The sequence below is a fragment of the Cibotium barometz genome, chromosome 3, assembly GCF_041138505.1.
Source record: "Cibotium barometz isolate CiBa-2024 chromosome 3, ASM4113850v1, whole genome shotgun sequence".
Lineage (NCBI taxonomy): Eukaryota > Viridiplantae > Streptophyta > Polypodiopsida > Cyatheales > Cibotiaceae > Cibotium > Cibotium barometz.
Genome location: NC_141048.1, coordinates 59,596,158 through 59,619,611, shown reverse-complemented (window position 1 = coordinate 59,619,611; position 23,454 = coordinate 59,596,158). Strand labels below are relative to the sequence as shown.

The window sequence follows — 23,454 nt, the reverse complement described above, 5'->3', positions numbered from 1 at the left end:
GCCCACTTTCCCCCACGCTATTTGGGTTATACATTGATGAGGTGGCTGACTTCATTACACGGGGAGGCGGAGATGGAGTTGATCTAGCAGGTACCTCAGTACATATTATGCTTTATGCTGATGATATTGTATTAGTGTCTGAGTCTCTAGGAGGTCTACAGCAGCATCTACATGCACTCAATGATTTCTGCACACAGAGGGGTCTTACTGTGAACCTTGGGAAAACCAAGGTTATGGTCTTTCATACATCGAGACAGGGCAGGAGTCAGCTAACATTCACTCTCGCAGGACGCCAGGTGGAGGTGGTGACATCATACATGTACCTAGGGGTTACCTTCTCTACAGCAGCCACGCGCTTCACCATGGGTTCAGCAGCCAGAGCTAGATTGACACAGGGATATGCAGCATTGGCTATGCTAGAGAGACAGTGCCACCAGGCGCATTTTCAGGAGCCCCGAACGAAGGGGTGGCTATTTGACACATTAGTCACACCGGCACTGATGTATGGAGCAGCGGTATGGGCGCCAGGCCTTGCTACCCATTGGTGGACACAGGTAGAGAGACCACAGGCCCTCATGATGGCATGCATGATACGCAACAAACCGTCAGTACCTCATGACATTATCCGAGCAAAGTTTGCTGCGCATCCTATGATGGTAGAGGCCATATTCCAGACTATATGCCTGCTAGACAGATTCAGAGAGATGCCACAGGACAGATTGTCATACAGAGCTTTTGAGGCATCTAGACAGCTGGCTGAGGCAGGAGACAGAGGATCATGGTATGCACAGGTCACACATTGGTTCTCACAGCATGGCCTAGACATGGATCATCTACCACCATTCCAGTATGACAGGGATGCACCACATATCCGTCTCTCTCATAGTGAGAGGAACAGAGTATTGAGATAGGACCTATGGCAGCTCTATACACGAGAGACATGGATATCGCCTACACAGCCTCTTCCACCGAAGATGCTGTACTACAAAGATCACTTCATGAGTATCACTGATGATGTATTTATAGAGAGGCCTAGATACATGGAGGACTTTTTACCACACGGCTCCCGAGTAGCTATTGGTCAGCTTAAAGTCTCATCACATCGATTGGAGATCGAGACTGGTAGAGCAGTACGGATCCCCCGAGAGAAGAGGGCATGCAGATTGTGCAGAGAGGAGGTGGAGAGTGAGGAGCATTATGTATGCAGATGCAGAGCATATACAGCCATGAGAGAGAGAGATCCCATTTTATTCAGAGGGCCACATTCCCTACGCTAGCTCTTTGAGGCAACAAACCAGCGCATACTGGGGAGATTCATTCTAGACATACAGCATCACAGAGAGACATCATTACAGGCTCAAACAGCTCCACAGGGGGGACGACACACACAGATTACTACATTTTTTCAGAGATCCACCCCACTCCCAGCCCCTGCACAACAAGGAATTACTCTCCAGAGAGCAGAGTGGTTGCAGAATGTGTGGTGAAGGAGGGATGTTGGCAATGTAGTTGACTCAACCCTTGAGCAAGAGGTATCGCGTTCAATCGCAACTTACTGCAGCCAATGGACACATCCCCATGTGAGGGTTGTATTCTGCATATGGGCTGGCAAAGGACTCCCCTAACCCTCCAAAATAGGAGGTTGAGATCGGAGAGTGGCAACAATTAGTTTATTTTCGAGTGATTGGCAAGATCTAAGCTTGCAACGGTCCAAGAACACATCCTAACGTATTGGTTGTAGTTTGTATTTTCCATTTCTATATCAAAAAAGTAAATTCTACACAAGGAGGGGAGGAAGGAGCCTAGGGGGAAAGGAAAGGAAAGGAGGGGGGTGGGAGGGAAATGGTGTCCTAGCCATTGGGTCCCAATATTGTGTCTCGTGCATGAAGGCCACAGGCCTTAGGGCTAGAGAGCAGTGAGCTATGGAGGCCTAAATTCCATCGTGGAAGAGAGAGAGAGAGAGAGAGAGAGAGAGAGCTTGATGAGATGCTAGAGAGAGAGAAGATTACGACTCAAGATGATTTTAATGATTTGATTGATAGATGCTAAAATGAAGCACAGGCCTTTGCATATATAGCCCTTTCAGTATACCAAACCCTTTGACCCTTATTAAATGCGAGCTTATCCACCTATAAGAAGTGGTTCACACGCGAATACTCTAAAGCACACTTGCAGCCATTAAAGGGGTTGTTCACACACATATAGGCTCTGATATATCCCAACAATCCCCCCTTCGGAGTGAAGGTAGTGAGACTCCAAAGCAAAAGAAGTTGCTACCACCTACCCCATCCACCCTACCTCACCATCTGCACCTCCCGTGCCATGGTAGTTAGAGTAAGACCGAGGTAGTGAGGCTATCACTTAGTCACCCCCTTGGCTCCTAACGAGGATAGAGAAAAAAAGAAGCCTTTTATAACTGAAGGCATTTAACACATATAGATACAATCAGACTACCCAAGGCAAAGAACCCTTATTTGACACACACATACATAAAGGCAGCTGGAATGTCCACTCAACGTCTACCTCATCAAGGGAGACTTGGGCGGTTGCTGCAAATATGTTCTCCTCTTTAGCAGTTTCCTCTTCATCTTCAGCAGCAAGATTTGTGTGGTGTTTCTCTTGCTCTTTCTTCAGCTTTTTGAAGCAATTGGCCTCCTTATGCCCCATTCTCTTGCAATACCTGCACTGAATCTTCTTGTTGGTCCTCCACTTCTATTCTCCTACAAAAGCTTTGTCATAGTTCACACTGCTGCTTGCTTGACTTTCCTTGTTTCTTCTGTCTTTTTCAAGCAGCAAGGCTACCATATCTTCAAATGATGTTGAAGCTATGTGCATGACTTCGATGGTTTGTTGAAACCGGGTAACATCATGCATACTTTTGGTGAGAACTACCACCTTGTTCTCATCATCAAGCTCACACTTAAGGCTAGTGAGTTGTTGAACTAGTGAGTAGAACTTGGCAAGGTGATCACTTAATCCTTCATTATTTAGCATTTTCAAATATAAAACTTCAACTTCAAGAAAACCTTAGAATTTGTGATTTTGTTACCAAAAAGAATCTCCAATTTGTTCCAAATTTGCTTGGCGGTTTGCGTGAAGTCTACGTGATGAACGAGAGTCTCTCAAATTGAGGCCGATCAGTGCAATAGCTCTCTCGTTGCGTTGTCGCCACAGCTTTTGCTTTTCTAGCTCGTTGGCTCCTGGGCATTCGTCATCTCCAGAGATTATGCTCCGGACACCTTCCCTCATCAAGTGAAGCTGAATCTTGGTTTGCCAAGTAGGGAACCCATCACCAGAGAACCTGTGGATTGCAATGGTTGATAGAGCCATAATGTTGTTGTTGCAGGGGCTTCAATGTCAATATAGAGGGCTGATTTTTACAAAAGCCCTAATTTTTTTGGCTATTGCAGGCTTCAATTAGGTCAATTTCTCTTATTTTTAGAGAAACCCCGGTGATGCTATGTGCTTTGGTCCAGAACTCCTCATCCAGCACCTTTCTTTGGATAGCCCTTGTGGCTTCATGATTTGCATTATGCATTTGTCTCCAAGGTGCATTAATCACTGATTGACGAAGAGCATCCCGAACATCATACAAACGCTCCAAGTCCAAATACATATAAGCGAATTTGGTCTTGGAGGGTCGTATGATATTTTTCACACTATGGGAGCAAAAAATAGCCAATGCCTGGTGCTTCTTTCTTTATGGTGCTTCTTTCTAAAGAAAGAAGCTATGCGTGTCGCATCCTCGATGACGGGCTTCACCCAACTCAAGCTCCCAATATCCTCCATAAGAAGATCCAAGTAGTGTACAGCACAAGGAATCCACACAATGCTTGGAAACTCTTCCTCAATCAGCTCACCCATCCTCTTGCAGTTAGAGGCATTGTCTGTTACCACTTGCACCACATTCTCTACCCCCACCTTCACAATAGCCTCCCACCTTCACAATAGCCTGACAAATGTGGTGGTAGATAAAATCAGTTGTGATCCGCTCCCCTGCCTTGCCTGCATCAACTACACGCAAAAAATAGGTGCCAAGACATGAAGAGACCAAGTGGCGCCGCCTCGTGTCACTCCAATCATCTGAAATGATAGTGCAACCAAACTTCTTCCAACCTTCTTTGATAGGTTGGAGAGAAGTCTCAATCCTTTCCTTCTCTTCTTCCAACATGGTGACCCTCATCTTGTTATACTCTAAACCTGTCCATCCATCCACATTGCCTACAGCTACAACAACGGCAATCATCCTCTTCCACTAGTCCGTGCGTAACACATTGAAAGAGATATTGCACTCAATCAGAGTACGCTCTATCTTAATATCTACCCTACGTTGTCTCTCCTTGATCCATGACATGGAGTGCAAGGAGTAATCAATGTTGCATTGCCTAGAAGACTGTCCAATAGGTGTATGTGCAGCCCAGTAGAGATTCGGTGCCTTTGGCATCTTGGACAAGCTGAAATTTACAAAAATCAATATTAGAAGTCACATTCGCGGTTGAATTTTCGAAAATAGAGGGATTCGAAAATGAAGATTGGAGAAATACATTTAAAAAATTAGGGATTAAATTAGGAATTGTTCAAGGGACTGAATTTCTAAAAATAGAGGGAATGGTTGGAAAAAATACATAATTAATAGAGGGAATTTCGGAAAATTGGGAGAATGAATCCGAATGATTGAAAATAGAGGGAATGATTGGAATTTCTTAATTTGGGGGTAATCTATATTAAAATTAATTTAATTAAGGATTGAGAGAGAGAGTCTGGACTCTGAGAGAAGTATTGTGTGTGTGTGTGTCATCATTCATGTGAGAGAGAAAGAGTACTAAGTAAAGAGAGAGAGAGAGAGAGAGAGAGAGAGAGAGAGAGAGAGAGAGAGAGGAGGAGGAGAGAGACGGGGGAGAGAGAAATGAAAGAGAGACAAGAGAGAGAGGATAGAGAGAGAGAGAGAGACGGGGCAGCCCACACCTTAGGAGGTACGACAACAAGCAGCTGGCCCTGGTATGGATTCCGAAAGCGTAACAGTACGATGCAGGTACAAGTACGGGTCCCGAGATAAGCGACAAAGGCCCAAAACACAAGAAAAATCAGGAAAAAAGGTATGAAACCCTATCGCACGGCAAAAACGACCCGTTGGGGATTTTTTTATTTTTTATTTTTTAACGTCCATGCCAATTGTTCCGTACGGTACATACTGTACGGACTAAACCAATACGTACCAGTACGGAATGCAACTATGTAGCAAACTCTTCATATAGTGAGTAGTTGGGGCCATCAAGCCAATCTTCGGCAGTCATGAACCCACCAAACCCAGAAAGATCAGTGGCAACAGCTCTTTGCAACATCCTCACATGCGGGATTTTCCAAAGCTGGATAGGAAAGCCCCCCCCCCCCCCCCCCCCTCCCGCCCCCCGATGTGAGATCTCGAGAAAGTAAGAGGAGAGGTACGGGAGTGTGCACACAAGGCACCAGGATAGGACGGAATGAAAGATGCAATCGCCAAAGTATACCAAAAACAGGGTGTATACCTGAGTGAGCTAACACAAAACTTCAGGAGTGTTGCACAGGAACAGGAGTGCCTAGATGATGTGCACAAGTGCAAGAGTGCCTATGCTTCCCCTTATGAAAAAGAATCCACAAATATGGGAAGCTCTTTGTTGATGGCATGACAAAGGATCTTTGTAAGCATGTGGGCACGGTGTACCTTGCCAGCCAAATTCCTGCACGAGCCTTGAAGTTCATTGGTAAAGGCTTCGGCCCAATTTGCCAGTTGGCTTGAAAGCAGCAGCTTGGCTAGGTGACGCCCACTCCATCTGGCATATCATGGGATGACAGTCATGAAGGCCGGTTAAATACTCATTACACTTGGCACCATTTCCCACCAAAAAGCTCATTGACAGCCTTGCATACATACCTACAACAGAGCTTGTACGTACCATATGGACAGACCTCACCTACACCCTGCATGGCCAATGAAAGCCCCTTCAAGACAGCTCCAGGGCTACGCAAAAAACAGAGGGCAACCCTGAGGGTTTAGAATAGAAAGTGTCTGCCAATAAGTATAATCATTCAAGGAGGGCGATCAAGTTTGAAAATGCAAATCTCCGAAAAGCATTCTGAAAAAGAGGCAATGTATCTCAAGATATCTAGTATATAATATGAGCTTTCAAGTTCAACAAGAAAATCAACACGGACATTAAAGGATTCACAATGGTCTTTATGTGAGTTTTGTGAGGAAATATTAGAGCCTGAGCCACTGGAACTTGTGAAGAAGACCAACCCGACGAGAGAGACCTGTGCCGTGTAGCATCCACAGCACGCATACACAAGCATACAATAGTAGTGGACTCTTAACAAGTTAGTCTCAGAAGATTCGCATAAGTGGCTGACAGCGTTTGAACAAACTGAAATGGATTTGCAAGAGAGCCTGCAGCTTGGCCAAGGTCATAATACCTTTCCATGTGAACTCATGTGTCCTCCCTTCTATGTTCTCCCAAGTAGCAGTTATTGGTACCAAAACCCAAAATCTAAATTCTCCACAGCTTCTTGCTAACATGCTCAAACGACAAAAACTAACCAATTGATTCTTAAACACCTAAGCAAGCTCATTTTTAAAAAAAAAAAGCACCTGCACAAGTCGATCGGAATCCGACATGCAGGAGCTAAAAGGTGTCTGCTCTGCAGGCATAACCCGAACGCCTGCTCCACTCTTCTCCCTGATTTCTTTTATGACTGACCCTTCTTTACCAATCAAACACCCAGCTTGAGAGCGACCAATCACAAGACGTGTTAAGTTAGTAGTAGCACCCTGTGGTTGTAGTCCGATCGGTGCAGATGCACTGCTTTCATCCTGTTCCTGTTAAAATAAGACAGCAATGAGCTCGTGTAAACTACCAAAACAGCCCAACCAAATTGAAAGACCAAAAATGAGAACAAGCCTACTGTCCTTACGTCAACAATCAAACTTGCCACTCGAACAAGCATGTGCTCGGCAGCTGAGCATGATTCGGCTGTTTCCGCTTCTTTTGAAGAAATCATTATCACACGGTCCTCACCTTTCTGCCCAAAACAAAATTTTTAAGCAAAAAATAAGATTAATGAGTCATGACTGATGAGGAGGAAAAGAGTATATACTTGATGGCTTGTGAGACTAATCACCATCAACAAGAATTTGACATCACTATAAGAAAGCCTAGTAAGACAAACACCCTAAGTTCTAACTAGAGATGAACTATGAGGAGTTGGACCCTATCAGCATAGAGTGATGATGTGGCAATGCATCATGTTAATATGAAGTCATTTCGATGTGCCTGTCACGTGCACACCTTAATCCGATGCACACCTCAGGGTTTGCATTTATAGGGTTTCAATCCATGTTTGCATATCGCATAGATTGCATGTAGTCTCGGACTTGCATAAGTCTTAGCCTAGGTCTAACCTACATAAGAAACGGCCTCTTTCGAATGGCCTTGTAGAATCGAATAATTGCACCTCTTGGTCAACCTCGATACGTGGATCCGACACTGTCCATTGTGTACCTATGGTATCCCTTTGTTCTTGGTCTTCAACTGCAGCACTCTTATCAACTTTAACTGCCATCACTGATTCTTTGATTGTACTTGGCCTCATGACTGCCATTATTCTCTCCAACTGCTTCAGAAATCTGCCTTAATTCTCCAACATCTTCAAAGATTTCTTTCCGAATCTCTTCTGCCGGTCGGCCATGCTTGTCGTTCTTCTCCTTCTCATCAACAAAGCTCTTCAACTTCCCGTTTGTATCGGGCTTCACTCTCTTCTTTTTCCCGTTTGTACCCCTGTTGGGGTGAGGTTTTGGTCGAGGGAAGCTCAAGTATGCCCACCAAATCTAGGATGAGACAAGTGCTGCAAAAGTTTCCGTGAACAAAGGTGTGGAAAGTGGAGAATTCATCAGAGATTGAAACTCATCAAGAGGAAGTTTCCTAGGATACCAAAGAGCTTCCAGAACTTGAAGTGGATCGAGCGACACTTCCTCAATTAAGGAGTGTAGAGCGATGGGAGGTGCCGAGATGTCAGCGGTGGAAGAATCAAAGGGAGTACCGGATTTGATCTCAAACAACAAGGAGGATGCCAGCTATTCAGGTCTCTCTCTCTCTAAATCCAATATGGAAGAGGATGAGACCAATGCCACAGGAGTTTCCGAGGGGATGTCACATGCACGCCTTAATCTTGTGCCACATAAACATGATTATTCCTTGTAGTTCAGAATATGAATGCAAGGCAAGTCAAGGGTCATTTCAAGCATTGAGAGCCAAAGGTTGCAGAGCCAAGACTAAGGCGAATTCAAAGCACATGACAAAACTGTTAAGTTTGAAGCCTCTCGTCATGATTATGATGCAACCAAGGCAATGGCTTTTATAGCCCAGTTTGATCTTGCCTTCAGCGATGAGGAATTCTCTGAGAAATCCAACATTCGCCATGTAAGCATGTTTCTAAAGGGCTCATCTGCCCATTGGCGGAAAAGCTCTCTAGCAACCCCGTTCAAACATGGGAAGACTTTAAAGAGATCTTATGGACAATTCTTGCCTCCCAATGCCGTGGAGAAGATCATGAGCAAGTGGGATAAGATTGCGCAGAAGGACAATGAGTCCATGCAGACATATGTAAACAAGTTTTGGAGGATCTACTTGGAGGTCTCGCCATTCTTGTTTGTGGGTGAACCCGACAATTAAAGGGAGTTCAAAACTGGACTTCAACCGGTCTACAAGTCCAGTCTTGATACTCACCACAATGCTATCTTGCAGGACTATATAGCAGCCGCTCTTGCCACCGAGCAATTGGAGCATAAATTGCAGCGCTATGGCAAAGGAGACCATGCTTTCAAGGGCAAAGAGAGGGCTGGTCATAACCAGCAAACGAGTGGACAACATGCTAAACCTTTTGTAAAAGATGTAAAGAGTGGTGGGAAGGCTGAAAATATGCAGCCCAAGAATGCCTCTCAGAAAAAGCACAAGTTTAGTCTCACTCCTGAGCAAAGGGAGCAATATGCCAAGGAGGGTAAATGCTTCTCATGTGGTAGCAAAGATTGCATGTTTCATGAGTATCCTAAGCGTAAGAGTAAGGACAATGAGAAGCAGCAAAAGGCAAATGTGCATGCCATTCCCGATGTGCAAGGGAATTGTAACCGGAGGGGGGCCAGGAACAATAGACAGACACTTCAAATATACCAAACAGAGCTACGACACAGCGAAAAGAACCACACCACATCGAGCAAACCCCCCCCCCCCCCCAGAACTTCGTTGTTCAAACAAAAGCTTTTGAAAGAAACCAAGGTGCGGGTGCAAACTTGCACCGGATTTTCTGCAAAGCATCAGCAAAACTCTTGCCCAGATATCTATCCAGTGCCAAGATAAAAACAGCACCAAAAGCCATCCAAAACTGTCCCAAAACAGTCACATAATCATCCCCAAACACGGCCAGAATGGAGAGAAGAAACCAGCAGCTGTACGGCCCATTCTCTATGGCCTCTTCTGTAGAAAACAAGCTGAGGACAGCCACCAGATAAGAGGGCAGCACTGCTACTGTACGGCATCACAAGGAACACCTGCAGTCAGCTGTACGGCCAGCGCACAGAAATAAGGAGAGAATATGCACTGTATGGCCAGCGCCTCAAGACCACCAGCTGCGCCTGCTTTACGGCCAATTCTGTAGGAGAGAGAAAGAGAACTGTACGGCCAGCGTTGAGAGGAGATGGAGAGAGAGAGAGAGAGAGAGAGAGAGAGCAGCCGCCCAAGGGATATGCGCCTGCTGATCAAAACAGCCCCCTTCGTCTCCCGTATGCCCCAGCCACATTTAAAAGAATGATGAATCTCTTCGTGAGCATCGGAAATTCACAGGTATGTTTTTCGATGATATCATGGTATTTTCCAAGAATAAGCAAGAACATCGCCAGCACTTGGCTATTGTGTTTGAAGAGCTTCATAAGCACAAGCTCTTTATCAATGCAAAGAAGAGTGAATTTTTCCTCCCAGAGATTCATTATTTGGGGCACATGGTATCAAAGGATGGTGTCAGGATAGATCTTGCAAAGATTGAAGCCATTCAGAATTGTCCTGAGCTATCTTCCATACATGAAGTACGAAGCTTTTTGGGTTTACGCTCATTACAGGCATTTTATCAGGCACTTTGCATGCATTGCTTCGCCATTGCATGAGCTCACTAAGAAGAAGGCAGTCTTCAAATGGACGGTTAATGAGAAAGACACTTTCGCCTCAAGGATGCCATTATGAGTGGGCCTATGTTAAGACATCCCAGACTTGCAAAAACCTTTCTGTGTGGAGTGTGATGCATCCGGAAGTTGCATTGGGACTGTCCTAAATCAAGGAGGACATACCATAGCTTTGTCAGAATACGCAGCGGAGATGATGACAAAATCTGGAAACACTTGAGCAAGAACAATGCAGAAAAACAGCACAAGAGAAGGAGAGAGATAGAGGCGTGTAACTCTGCTCTATATACACAAGAAGATCCCGGAATACAACACAGTACAAGACACAAATGTGGCAAGGGCTGTGGGGCCATTTTATATGGCCCCCAAACAGCAGTCGGCCTATCGTAGGACAGCCGACAGGGGTCCAATCTCCACGACCAGCATAATGCCCAGTCGGCCAGCCCTGTATACTGTCAACCAACATCAAGAAGGTGTCCAGGTGTCCACATAGAATCGGCCAACACCAATAATCACTCAAATGCAGTCGACCAAAAACTAGGACCTCCTGCCACCTCAAGGCTGCCCCCCAAGCCACAGAAAAATGGGGGAAAAATACGGGGAGTGAGGAAAAATGAGAAAACACCTACAAGGGCAGGCACACCCACAACAGAGGCCCTGGTGTATCAGTAAAGACAGGAGATGACTTCTAACACTCCCTCTCAGTTCCAGGCTGTGAAACCAACCACAGGGAGCTGGAGTGCCGCCTGAGCAAAGCCTGAGATAGCGACTACGTGAAGAGGTCCACCGTACTGTCCTCCGTCGAGCAGAACTCTAGCAAGATGTCATCAGCAACAATCTTCTCACGAACAAAGTGCCTTTGCATGACCGTGGGTTCCTTTAGTGGAAGCCCATTCCTGCCATGCAACCTCTACAACCTCACCGCCTCACAAGCAACACCACAAGCAGCCCGGTACTCTGCCTCTGTTGACGACAAGGCAATAGATGACTCCATAAAACTGCTCCTGGGCCTGAAGTAGAGCTCCTCGTGTCTAGATCTTCTCCCCAATCTGAGTAACTCCAACCTTGGAGTCAGACTCCATCCATCAATCCCCCTCCTGAGTAAAAGAGTCCATGATCCTTCGCATGCTGCAGAAACCACAAGATACATAATCCTGCCTCCCAAAGAGTCATCTGCAAACCATGAGCTCAACAGCCTCATCAGGAAGCTCCCGTCCAATCTGGTATCCATCAACCAAATCAATGAACCATTCTGCTTCCGAGTCAAAGAGGCATCACACTGCTCATCACAAGGATCAACACCTGTTACGGTGGGAAGCAAAGTCCTGGAAACCTATTGAAGACCACGCAAGGCCTTCTGAAACCTGTTGACCACCCCCTCTGAATCCGGAACCACAAAGCCTAGAGAATGTGCAACATCCACCTCCTTATGCAAGTAATCAACTGCCACCTGCCTGGCTTTCCAATAGATCCCCTTGGAAAGATGTCATGTGCACACCCATCAAGTGTCATCAAGCGTTAAACAGGACATTTAAGTATTATTCAGGCATATATCAGCATAAGCATGTATATGGGGGTGTTTTAGCACCAGCATCAACACCTTAGTCTTCATGAGCATGTAAGGCATTTAGTTGCATCAGGTCAGGAATGTTAGCACCAGCCGACAGCACATGACGACCAGCCGACAGCACAAGCTGGCCGACTAGCATCATTCCCACATATATATAAGAAGCACATCCATTCAGTCCATCATATCTCAGTTCAGTTCATAGATCATCCATCTCCTCAGCGTTTCCTTCCCAGGCAACAAGGAGAGCATTAGTTCAGCATCAGTTCATCAACGCTTTCAGCATACATCAGGTCCAAGCTTCCCTTCAGTGTTTCCTTCCCAGGAGACAAGGGAAAGTCAGTGGGACAGCAGTTCATCCAGCATATAGTCATCAAATCAGCATATTCAGCACCATAGGCAGCATATTCAGCATATAGTTCATCATTCCTACCTCCTACATAGAGGGAAGCCGGCATCGAGGGGTGGACCTCAGCATTGGAGCAAGGAACAGTCCTCAGCATCAGCATTCAGCCCATCCATCTCATCCCGAGAAGGATCTTCATCTAGGACAGCATCATAGATCTATTTAGATCTCATTGTAAACCCATTCATCTAATATAGCTACATTGCATTGCATTGACACTATTTGTCTATCTCTTAAGCATCATTAAGTGAAGTTTAGTTAGCCTAAGGTTGTGTTTACGACGGTCAATCTCTCACATGTCACATTGGTATCAGAGCGTTAAAGGGTAACCAGCCTTAGATCATTTTCATTCCATCAGTCATTCAGTCAGACATCATGTTAATCGCTTCCTCAAAATCTTGCAGGCCATCCTTAGGGATTTCCCCTTAGGCATGCATTAGTAACCCATCCATCTGCATTCTTGCACAGCATATAGGGTTTCACATGGCTTGCATAGCAGACATCTTAGCAGTCAGTCTTGCATCTGCAAGGCATACATGTTTACCCATGAATTCTCTGGCGAAGAATGACATCCATCATCAAAGGAGTACATAAAGTTTTGGGCTTCAACTGACAACAACAGGGGGTTCTCTTCCAAAGAAGAAGACGGAAGTTTGCTCCAACACTGCCTCAAGAAGTTCAGAGGTTCAGGAAAACGACGGAGATGGTGGGTGAAAGGATTCCACAGACAAGTCAAGGGTGACTGAGGTATTTCCAAGCAGTTTTAGCAACATTTGCCATTCAGTTCCCGCAGTAGACAAGTCTTTGGCTCAAAGGATTCAACTCCTATAGTCGACCTCAATCCCGGCAAAAGAAGTCAGAAGGGGGCAGTGGTTTCAGTGGAGAAGGATCACCAGAGGAGTCGAAAGGTTGCCAGGTATACCACCTAACAACAGTTTAGCAGAGGGGAATGTCACGTGCACACCCATCAGGCGCACAAGCGGCACGGCATCATCAAGCATTAAACAGGACATTTAAGTATTATTCAGGCATATATCAACATAAGCATGTATATGGGGGTGTTTCAGCACCAACATCAGCACCTTAGTCTTCATGAGCATGTAAGGCATTTAGTTGCATCAGGTCGGGGCTGTTAGCACCAGCCGACAGCACATGATGACCAACCAACAGCACATTATGGGCAGCCGACAGTCTTCAGGGTATTTATGGCAAGTCGTGAGCATATAGGAGCTGGCGGACAGCTTAATAGCTGGCCGACCAGCATCATTCCCACATATATATAAGAAGCGCATCCATTCAGTCCATCATATCTCAGTTCAGTTCATAGATCATCCATCTCCTCAGCGTTTCCTTCCCAGGCAACAAGGAGAGCATTAGTTCAGCATCAGTTCATCAACGCTTTCAGCATACATCAGGTCCAAGCTTCCCTTCAGTGTTTCCTTCCCAGGAGACAAGGGAAAGTCAGTGGGACAGCAGTTCATCCAGCATATAGTCATCAAATCAGCATATTCAGCACCATAGGCAGCATATTCAGCATATAGTTCATCATTCCTACCTCCTACATAGAGGGAAGCCGGCATCGAGGGGTGGACCTCAGCATTGGAGCAAGGAACAGTCCTCAGCATCAGCATTCAGCCCATCCATCTCATCCCGAGAAGGATCTTCATCTAGGACAGCATCATAGATCTATTTAGATCTCATTGTAAACCCATTCATCTAATATAGCTACATTGCATTGCATTGACACTATTTGTCTATCTCTTAAGCATCATTAAGTGAAGTTTAGTTAGCCTAAGGTTGTGTTTACGACGGTCAATCTCTCACATGTCACATTGGTATCAGAGCGTTACAGGGTAACCAGCCTTAGATCATTTTCATTCCATCAGTCATTCAGTCAGACATCATGTTAATCGCTTCCTCAAAATCTTGCAGGCCATCCTTAGGGATTTCCCCTTAGGCATGCATTAGTAACCCATCCATCTGCATTCTTGCACAGCATATAGGGTTTCACATGGCTTGCATAGCAGACATCTTAGCAGTCAGTCTTGCATCTGCAAGGCATACATGTTTACCCATGAATTCTCTGGCGAAGAATGACATCCATCATCAAAGGAGTACATAAAGTTTTGGGCTTCAACTGACAACAACAGGGGGTTCTCTTCCAAAGAAGAAGACGGAAGTTTGCTCCAACACTGCCTCAAGAAGTTCAGAGGTTCAGGAAAACGACGGAGATGGTGGGTGAAAGGATTCCACAGACAAGTCAAGGGTGACTGAGGTATTTCCAAGCAGTTTTAGCAACATTTGCCATTCAGTTCCCGCAGTAGACAAGTCTTTGGCTCAAAGGATTCAACTCCTACAGTCGACCTCAATCCCGGCAAAAGAAGTCAGAAGGGGGCAGTGGTTTCAGTGGAGAAGGATCACCAGAGGAGTCGAAAGGTTGCCAGGTATACCACCTAACAACAGTTTAGCAGAGGGGAATGTCACGTGCACACCCATCAGGCGCACAAGCGGCACGGCATCATCAAGCATTAAACAGGACATTTAAGTATTATTCAGGCATATATCAACATAAGCATGTATATGGGGGTGTTTCAGCACCAACATCAGCACCTTAGTCTTCATGAGCATGTAAGGCATTTAGTTGCATCAGGTCGGGGCTGTTAGCACCAGCCGACAGCACATGATGACCAGCCAACAGCACATTATGGGCAGCCGACAGTCTTCAGGGTATTTATGGCAAGTCGTGAGCATATAGGAGCTGGCGGACAGCTTAATAGCTGGCCGACCAGCATCATTCCCACATATATATAAGAAGCGCATCCATTCAGTCCATCATATCTCAGTTCAGTTCATAGATCATCCATCTCCTCAGTGTTTCCTTCCCAGGCAACAAGGAGAGCATCAATTCATCAGCGTTCTCAGCATACATCAGGTCCAAGCTTCCCTTCAGTGTTTCCTTCCTAGGAGACAAGGGAAAGTCAGTGGGACAACAGTTCATCCAGCATATAGTCATCAAATCAGCATATTCAGCACCATAGGCAGCATATTCAGCATATAGTTCATCATTCCTACCTCCTACATAGAGGGAAGTAGGCATCGAAGGGTGGACCTCAGCATTGGAGCAAGGAACAGTCCTCAGCATCAGCATTCAGCCCATCCATCTCATCCCGAGAAGGATCTTCATCTAGGACAACATCATAGATCTATTTAGATAGTATCCACACTCAAGTGGCCATTACTAGACTGCCACTCATCACAAAACTGAGGACCTGGGAGAGAGAGTGTTGAAAGTTTGTAAACTCCATTCTCCACTCTGCCTTCCCAAACTACCTGGCATGTTGCCTTGTCCCGGAGAGCAACAAAATGCTCATCAAACTCCACCTGTACGCCGGGATGTAACTGAAAAAGGGTAGGTGGGTGGGAACAAAGAAGAACTTACACCTACAAGTGGCTGTTCTCATGTGCACAGTGTGTATCTACTGTGTGCTACACGCACGCAAGACTAGCTTCGAGGTTTGGGGAAGCTTGGAGCTAGGCAGGCAGATTGGTGAGCTGAGTTAGGGATAGACTAACGGGCAGGCACCCAAGTATGGACGCCCGATGACCGGCCAAGAGCCTATAAAAGGGTGGCCAAGGTTAGTCATTAGTCATATAGACAGTCTCGCGAGTTTGTGAGAGCTCTATGGTCTGGAGCCTGGATCTAGTGCAGACGTGCACCTGCTTTATGCAACCGAGGCCGGCGGCAGTCTCGAGGCCCGCGAGGGTAGCTTCGTGGCGGTATGGGACGTCACGAGGTAGAGGATGGTCGGTACGTCAACCTAATTAGCTCAGCTCGTGACGCGGTGGGGACAGCCAAGACTGTGGGCTTGCCCATGGCTGTCATGGTACTAGCTTTCTTCCCCCCGTCCATATTGAACCTCTGCAAGACTTTGCCAATGTATTCCTTCTGAGACAAATACAACACATGCTGATTTCTGTCCCGAAGTATCCGCATACCCAAAATGTGATTTGCATCACCCAAATCCTTCATATCAAAGGTTTGATGCAGCCTCTGCTTCAAGGTATCCATCTCCTTACGAGATTTCCCGGCAATCAACATATCATCAACATACAAGATGAGAATCAATAGACTGCCATCCAAAGCTTTCTTGGTGTACAAGCAGTGATCTATGTCACTTCTCCTGAATTTCTGAGATTTCATGAATGTATCAAATTTATGATACCATTCTCTTGGTGCCTGTTTGAGCCCATAAAGACTCTTTTTCAGCTTGCATACAAGCTTCTCCTTTCCACTCACTGCATAACCCTCTGGCTGCTGCATATATATCTCCTCATGGAGATCACCGTGAAGAAAAGCAGTCTTCACATCCATCTGAATCAAGTCCAGATCATCATGTGCAACCAAAGCTAACACAGCTCTAAGTGTGGTCATTTTGACCACTGGAGAGAAGATCTCATCAAAGTCCACACCATATTCCTGCTTAAAGCCCTTAGCCACTAACCTGGCTTTGTATCTTGGCTTTGCATCTGGTGCAACTTTGAGCCTGTATACCCACTTGCATGGCAAAACCTTCTTGCCTGCAGGCAAATGCACCAACTTCCATGTTTCATTTTTATGCAGAGAATCCATCTCTGACTTCATGGCACGCTCCCAAAGAGCCTTGTCTGCCCTCTGTAAAGCCTCCTTATAACATGAGGGCTCCCCACAGTCAGTGAGCATCAAGTAGTCAACCCTTGGAACAAACCTGTCAGGGGCTCTGGAGGGTCTTGTGGACCTCCGTACCCAATAACCATCATTTGCAGGTTGCTGTCCAGCCTGCATATCACCCATTGGTGGCTCCTGTTCCATGCCATAAGGCTGAAATATCATGCCCGGTATCTCCTCCAACTGTGGTATATCCATAGGGATATCTTCTGCCATGTCTGGCTGTCCATTTGGACCATTTTCAGCACCATTTAAGGGCTGGTTTTCCTGCTGTAATGGCTGATTTACAGCCCTTTGTTGTTGTCCATGATGTCCATCATCATCAAAGATGACTCTGCCAGGCTCCTGTTGCCTTGCAGGCTCCTTATACATGCATGTTTCATCAAAAATGACATCGTTGCTGCGTATAATCTTTCTATTCATGGGATCCCAAAGTCTATACCCCATTTCACCTCTGTCACCATATCCTAGGAATATGCATTTGTGAGACTTAGGATCAAGTTTGGTGCGCATTTCCCTGCATATGTGCACGTACGCAACGCAACCAAACACTCTCAAGTGCTTGTATGACGGAGGCTTCCCTGTCCATACTTCTTCTGGCACTTTCCCACCAAGCCTCGTGTTAGGTGACATGTTTATAAGGTGAACGGCTGTCATAACAGCTTCAGCCCAAAAACCATGAGGTAATGCAGCATGTGACAACATAGAACGGACCTTCTCCTGTATGGTCCTGTTCATCCTCTCTGCTGTCCCGTTTTGTGGAGGATCACAAGGAGTAGAGAGCTCCCTCTTGATGCCTTTAGCATCACAAAAGTCCTGAAACTGTTTGGACATATACTCTCCACCATTGTCGGAACGCAAAGCCTTCAGTGTTTTGCCAGTTTGATTCTCAACATGAGCAACAATCTTCTCGAACACTGAGAATGTATCACTCTTCAAACGAAGAGGATAGACCCACACCTTGCGTGTGGCATCATCTATAAAGGACACAAAGTATTTTGCCCCTCCCAAAGAAAGCTGAGGCATCTCACATACATCTGTATGCACAAGCTCTAACTCAGCATCTTTCTGTCCAAGAGCTTTCTTGTGGGGGCACTGTAGTTGCCTACCATATATACAATGCTCACAAAACTGAAAACTTGAAAACTTAAGAGAAGGCAAGTAACCCAAACGAGACAATTGCTCCATTCCTTTGACACTCATGTGTCCCAACCGGCTATGCCACATAGAGATTTCCGGCAGCTCGGTTGCATTTACATTAGCATGGTGACAAACACCTGCATGCATAAAGTAAAGAGTGTCCACCTTAGAGCCTCTGGCAACAACCAGTGAGCCCTTACTAATTTTCCACTTTCCACTACTAAATGTGGTAACATAATCAGCATCATCAAGCTGTCCAGTAGAAAGCAGATTCTTCTTGATCTCAGGCACATGCCTGACATCATGGAGCATAAGCTGTGAGCCATCTGAAAATACAAGCCTCACATCACCTCTGCCAAGAATCTTGCATGCATGGTTATCACCCAAATAAACCACTCCTTCATTGCCAGCAGTATACCTGACAAACAAGTCTCTGCAACCTGTGACATGAAAGGAGGCACCTGAATCAATGATCCATGAGTGCATACCATGACCACCTGTAAGAAGTGAATGGGCATCAAGTGAAGACGTAAAGAGGACCTCATCCTCACTGCCACCTGCATGTGACACATTGATTTCTTCAATCTTGACTCCACTTTTGCCCTTTGGCTTTACATCTTTGGCTTCATCTCTCTCTTTGTCTTTGCCTTTTCCCTTTTCTTTTTGATCATTTTTCCATTTGTAGCATTGCTTTTTAATGTGTCCCTTTTTGCCACAATAATGGCATTCCAAATCCTTTTTGGAGCGAGACTTGCTCCTTCCCCTTTCTTGGCTTTTTCCCCTTTGCTGGGATCTCCCACGTGCATTCATTGCATTGGACTTTCCAACAGAGTTGTTTTTCCTGTTCATCTCTTCTTGAAGAAGAGCACCCTCAACATCTGCATATGACAGCATAGTATGCGAATTGCTAGTGGCTGTCCTGAATGTGTCCCAACTCTCTGGCAAAGTGCATAACAAAAAAGTGGCTTTGAACTCATCGTCCATTGCCAACTTTTGATTAATGACCTGGCTGACAATACCATTAAACTCATTTAGATGGGCTGTCATAGAAGCCCCTTCCTTCATCTGAAGGCCTATGAGTTTCTTCAACCAATACACTTTGCTTGAGGCACTTTGTTGGGCATACAAGTCCTGCAATCTCTACCACATTCCCCAAGCTGTCTTCTCTTCACGAATGCTGAAAAGTAATGAGTCTGACACAGACAACATGATAGTAGATCTTGCCAGCTCATCCATATCTTCCCACTCTTCATCCATATCTTCCCACTCTTCAGCTGTAAGAGAAGCGGGCATTACACCCCTTTCTTTGATAGGCTTGTGCTGCTTTTTCTGGAGCAACACATTGTAGCATTGGGTTTGCCAAATATCATAATTATGCGAGCCTTCAAGCTTCTTGATGTGAAGCAATGAAGAGCTCTCACCTGTGGTTGCCATAGCAAAATGCAACCTGTCAATGCCTGACTCCCTGCAAATGTGCAAACACTGCACCAAAAGCACACAAAGTGCTCACAGTTGTTCTCCCAAGCTTTATCTCCCACTGCGGAAGCAAGAATGCAACTTTTCTCCCGCTTTATGTGATGAAATCACCAAAATCTGGTTGCTGCAGATTTTGGACAGCACCTTAAATGTGCTCTTTTGCCCTTCCAAAGTACTGTACAGCAGTACCAAGTGCTCACCAATGATGTACCAAACCTGTACCGGCAAGTACAGCAGCTGAAATTGAACCTTTTGGTCACTCAAAACAGTGTACAGCCATGCCAAAACTTGCACAAAGCTATGCCAAATCTGTACCAACAGGTACAATAGCAATAAATGCTCTCCTGGCTGTCCAAATGAGTGAAAATCAGACTTTTACAGTCCCGAACACTGCATACAACAGTCCCGAACAGAAATTGGGCAAAAGCCCCTTGACTGCAAGCTGATTTTTGAGGATTCAAGGCATAAATGTCTTGCCTGCTGCTTTGCCAAGCTCAACAAGCATAAAAACTTGAAAAGCCCCTTGATTTAAGATCAATTTCTGATCATACATGGTACATTGACGCACATGAAGGCATCCAGAGTGTTCACGATGCTTCCCCCTGGCCACATACACATCAAATACATGAAAGCCCCTTGATTTACAGGCACATTGAGTGCTTGTAAGGCATCAACACATTATCCACAGCATCAAATGCGATTGCCTGCATGCAAATCAACCAAATCGGCACAAAAGCCCCTTGATTTGCACTGCAATTTGCTGCAATTTTGCCCAAATGTGCGATTTTTCACATCATACAGCATGTATGAGTGCTTAATTGCACAATTACATCAAAAGCCCCAAATTTCAACATCCAATTTCCTGCAAATTGATCCTGATTGTGACCAATTTCCTGCAAATTGATCCTGATTGTGACCAATGTCACCCAATTTTGCCAATTTTGCTCAAAATTGAGCAATTGGGCACCTGTACCTGCTCAATTGTTGATTGTACTTGCTCAATTGCAAATCCCAAAAAAAAATTTAAGGAAAATACCTTGTAATTTTCTGATTTTTCTCTGTCTGCAGGCTGAATTTGAGGGGCAATTCTGATTTGAGTGCTGATTCGTGTGGATAATTAGCTGCTGCTGGTGCTGTAGAGGACACGTGGCTGTTGAGTCGCCTCTTTGCTGGCTGACTGCAGAGCGTGGCCTTACAGGAGGCGCCTGGCTGCAGCAGCCTGGCTTATCAACTTCTGCAGGCAAGTCGACTTCGCTACAGGCTACTGTGCTGTACCCGACTGCCCTGTTGTACTCACCGTATGTGCTGGACAAGGTGATAGTAGGGACCTTGGCGAGGCGTGAGGCGCCAGAAAGGGTCTCTTCGAATTGGTTTATCCTCTTTGCGTTGGGTTCGCGCAGGTTCGCCTGAGTTCGCACAGCCGGCGCCTTGTTCGCCTTCTACGCCAGTAGCCTGTTGACGACTTGATTAGTAGCCTTCGCCTGTGTTGCTTTCGCCTAGCGCATCTACGCCCAGCGCTACAAGCTTGTCGACTACTCGGGTGCCTTCGTCACCTAGCGCCTTCACTTACTGATGACGCTTCTTCGCTCACGTCGGATGTTTGCTAAGGCTATGAATGGCGCTGTTCGTCTACAACCTTCCGTCTGCAGTTGATGATGACACTGTGTTGATGATGCTGATGATACGACGCCTGTTGACACTTCTGCCAGGTGCTCCTTGCTCACCAGCGATGGCCCTCCCTCTAGCGACAATAATGTGCTGATGCCTTGCTGCGCCTGACTCCTTGCTACCATCAAGGAGAAGAGGAAGGGAGGGATCACTAAGGGCTCTGATACCAGTTGATGATGCTGATGATAGTTAGGGTTAGGTTATGTGGGAGACATACACAGAGAAGCACAAGGGAGAGAGAGAGAGAGAGTTGTGGGGATAAGTCAACTCATGAGGCATGAGTGTGTGACTCCCCTATCACACATGTATATTGCACTAGTACACATAGTGCACTTAGTACATTAAAAGTACTAAGTGTACTATGTACTATAACTTATGGGCTTGTACACACTATAAGGGTGGGCATAACGCCTTTACCCCAACAGAACAGGCAGTAGATCATTGTATTGACTTGATCCCTGGTGCTCATCCTGTCAGTATTCCACCTTACCGGATGAGCCAAGCTGAGGAAGATGAGTTGGCTAAACAACTCGAATATTATCTGAGGATGGGCCAGATCCGTCCAAGTAAATCACCTTGGGATGCACCTATGTTGCTTAGGAGAAAGAAGGACAACACTTGGAGAATGTGTATAGATTAAAAGAGATTGAACAAGCTGACAATTAAGAACCGATATCCTCTCCCTAGATCAGATGACCTAATTGACCGGTTAGCGGAGCGAAATATTTCACGAAGATAGATTTACGTACTGGCTATCACCAGATACATATTCATTAAAGGCGTGTCGAAAGGACCACCTTTCGGACTAGGTATGGCCATTACGAGTTTCTCGTATTACCTTTTGGGTTAACCAATGCTCCAGCCACTGTCCAGTAAATGATGAACGATCTTTTTCGTGAACATTTGGAAAAATTTGTGGTGGTGTTCCTGGATGATATTTTGATATATAGTTGTACTCTTGAGGATCATGTTAGACACCTCACGATTGTCTTATCTATTTTAAGACAAAATCGACTATATACTAAATTAAGTAAATGTGAGTTCTTTATGACCGACATCATTTACTTGGGACACAAGATCACTCGAGATGGATTAAGCATTGACTATGATCGAGTTCAAAATGTTCTGGACTGGCCTATACCGCGTGCAGTGAAACAACTTCGTTCTTTTCTCAGTTTTGTTGTTTTTCTTCGGAAATATGTACGGGAGTACTCTCAGCTCACACTACCGATGACCGACTTATTGAAAGGTCGTGGACGTAAGTCAAATCAGCCTATCATTTGGAATAAAAATCTAGATATAGCCTTCAGACTTTTGAAAGATAAAGTCAAGGAAGCACCTATCTTAGCATTACCTGATCCTAGTCGGCCTTATGTTCTTGAAACCGATGCCAGTGACTATGCTATCAGGGCTGCTCTATTTCAAGATGATAGACCAGTTGCTTTTGAAAGTAAAAAGCTAGACGACACTCAATCTCGTTGGCCAACCCTTGAGAAGGAGCTTTATGCTGTGATTCATGCTCTCAAGGTTTGGAGACATAATTTATATGGCTCCAAGTTTGTGGTATTGACTGATCATCAGTCAATCAAGTATGTGTGTGATGCGGATGATTTGAGAGAAAGGAGAGCTCGTTGGGCTAAGTTAATGCAACATTTTGATTTTGAGATTCGTTATCCGAAAGGGTCCATGAATAGTGTTGACGATGCGCTTAGTCGAATTAGAGAGATGAATACTTTGTCGTTCACCGAGATTTCTATTGACTTATTTCAGTCATTGAGAGGGCTTTGCAGGAATGATAGTTATTTTGGTCCATTTTGGCAGAAGATCCAGGACGAGAGCTCATTGATTGACCAAGACTCAATGACTGAGCGGTCTACCATTCAGGCTGCACTGTGCAGGAGGCCAGTGGATGATTCGGAATGGTTTACTATTCCGTAATGACAAAATTTGTGTACCACATATCCCGGACATTAGGTCCAAGATTCTTAAGGAGTGTCACGTGGCCCTTTCTGCTGGACACCCTGGGGTACACAGGACACTATCGTTAGTGAAACACACTTTTTATTGGCCAAAGATGAAAGGATATGTAGAAGATTATGTTCTCAAGTGTCAAATTTGTCAGGCAAATAAAGCTGAACGCTTTAGACAGGCTGGGTTGTTGCATCCTTTGCAAATCCCAGGTAATAAATGGGAAAGTATTTCCATGGATTTTATTACCGGATTGCCAAGAACACATCAAGGCCACGATTCTATTTGGGTTGTGGTAGATCGCTTGACAAAAATGGCTAGAT

The 23,454-nt window shown here is 45.4% G+C and overlaps 1 protein-coding gene across 1 annotated transcript in view; it reads right to left on the bottom strand.

The window, feature by feature from the left end:
- LOC147640330 (RNA-binding KH domain-containing protein PEPPER-like) overlaps positions 1–23,454 on the bottom strand; it is a 79,119-nt gene that overhangs the window by 34,473 nt on the left and 21,192 nt on the right. Inside the window, exons 2-3 of the mRNA XM_086779275.1 lie at positions 6,949–7,056; positions 6,626–6,853 (exon numbers count right to left, since the gene is read on the bottom strand). Of these exons, the coding sequence (XP_086635401.1) occupies positions 6,626–6,853; positions 6,949–7,056 (336 nt within the window). The remainder of the gene's footprint in view (positions 1–6,625; positions 6,854–6,948; positions 7,057–23,454) is intronic.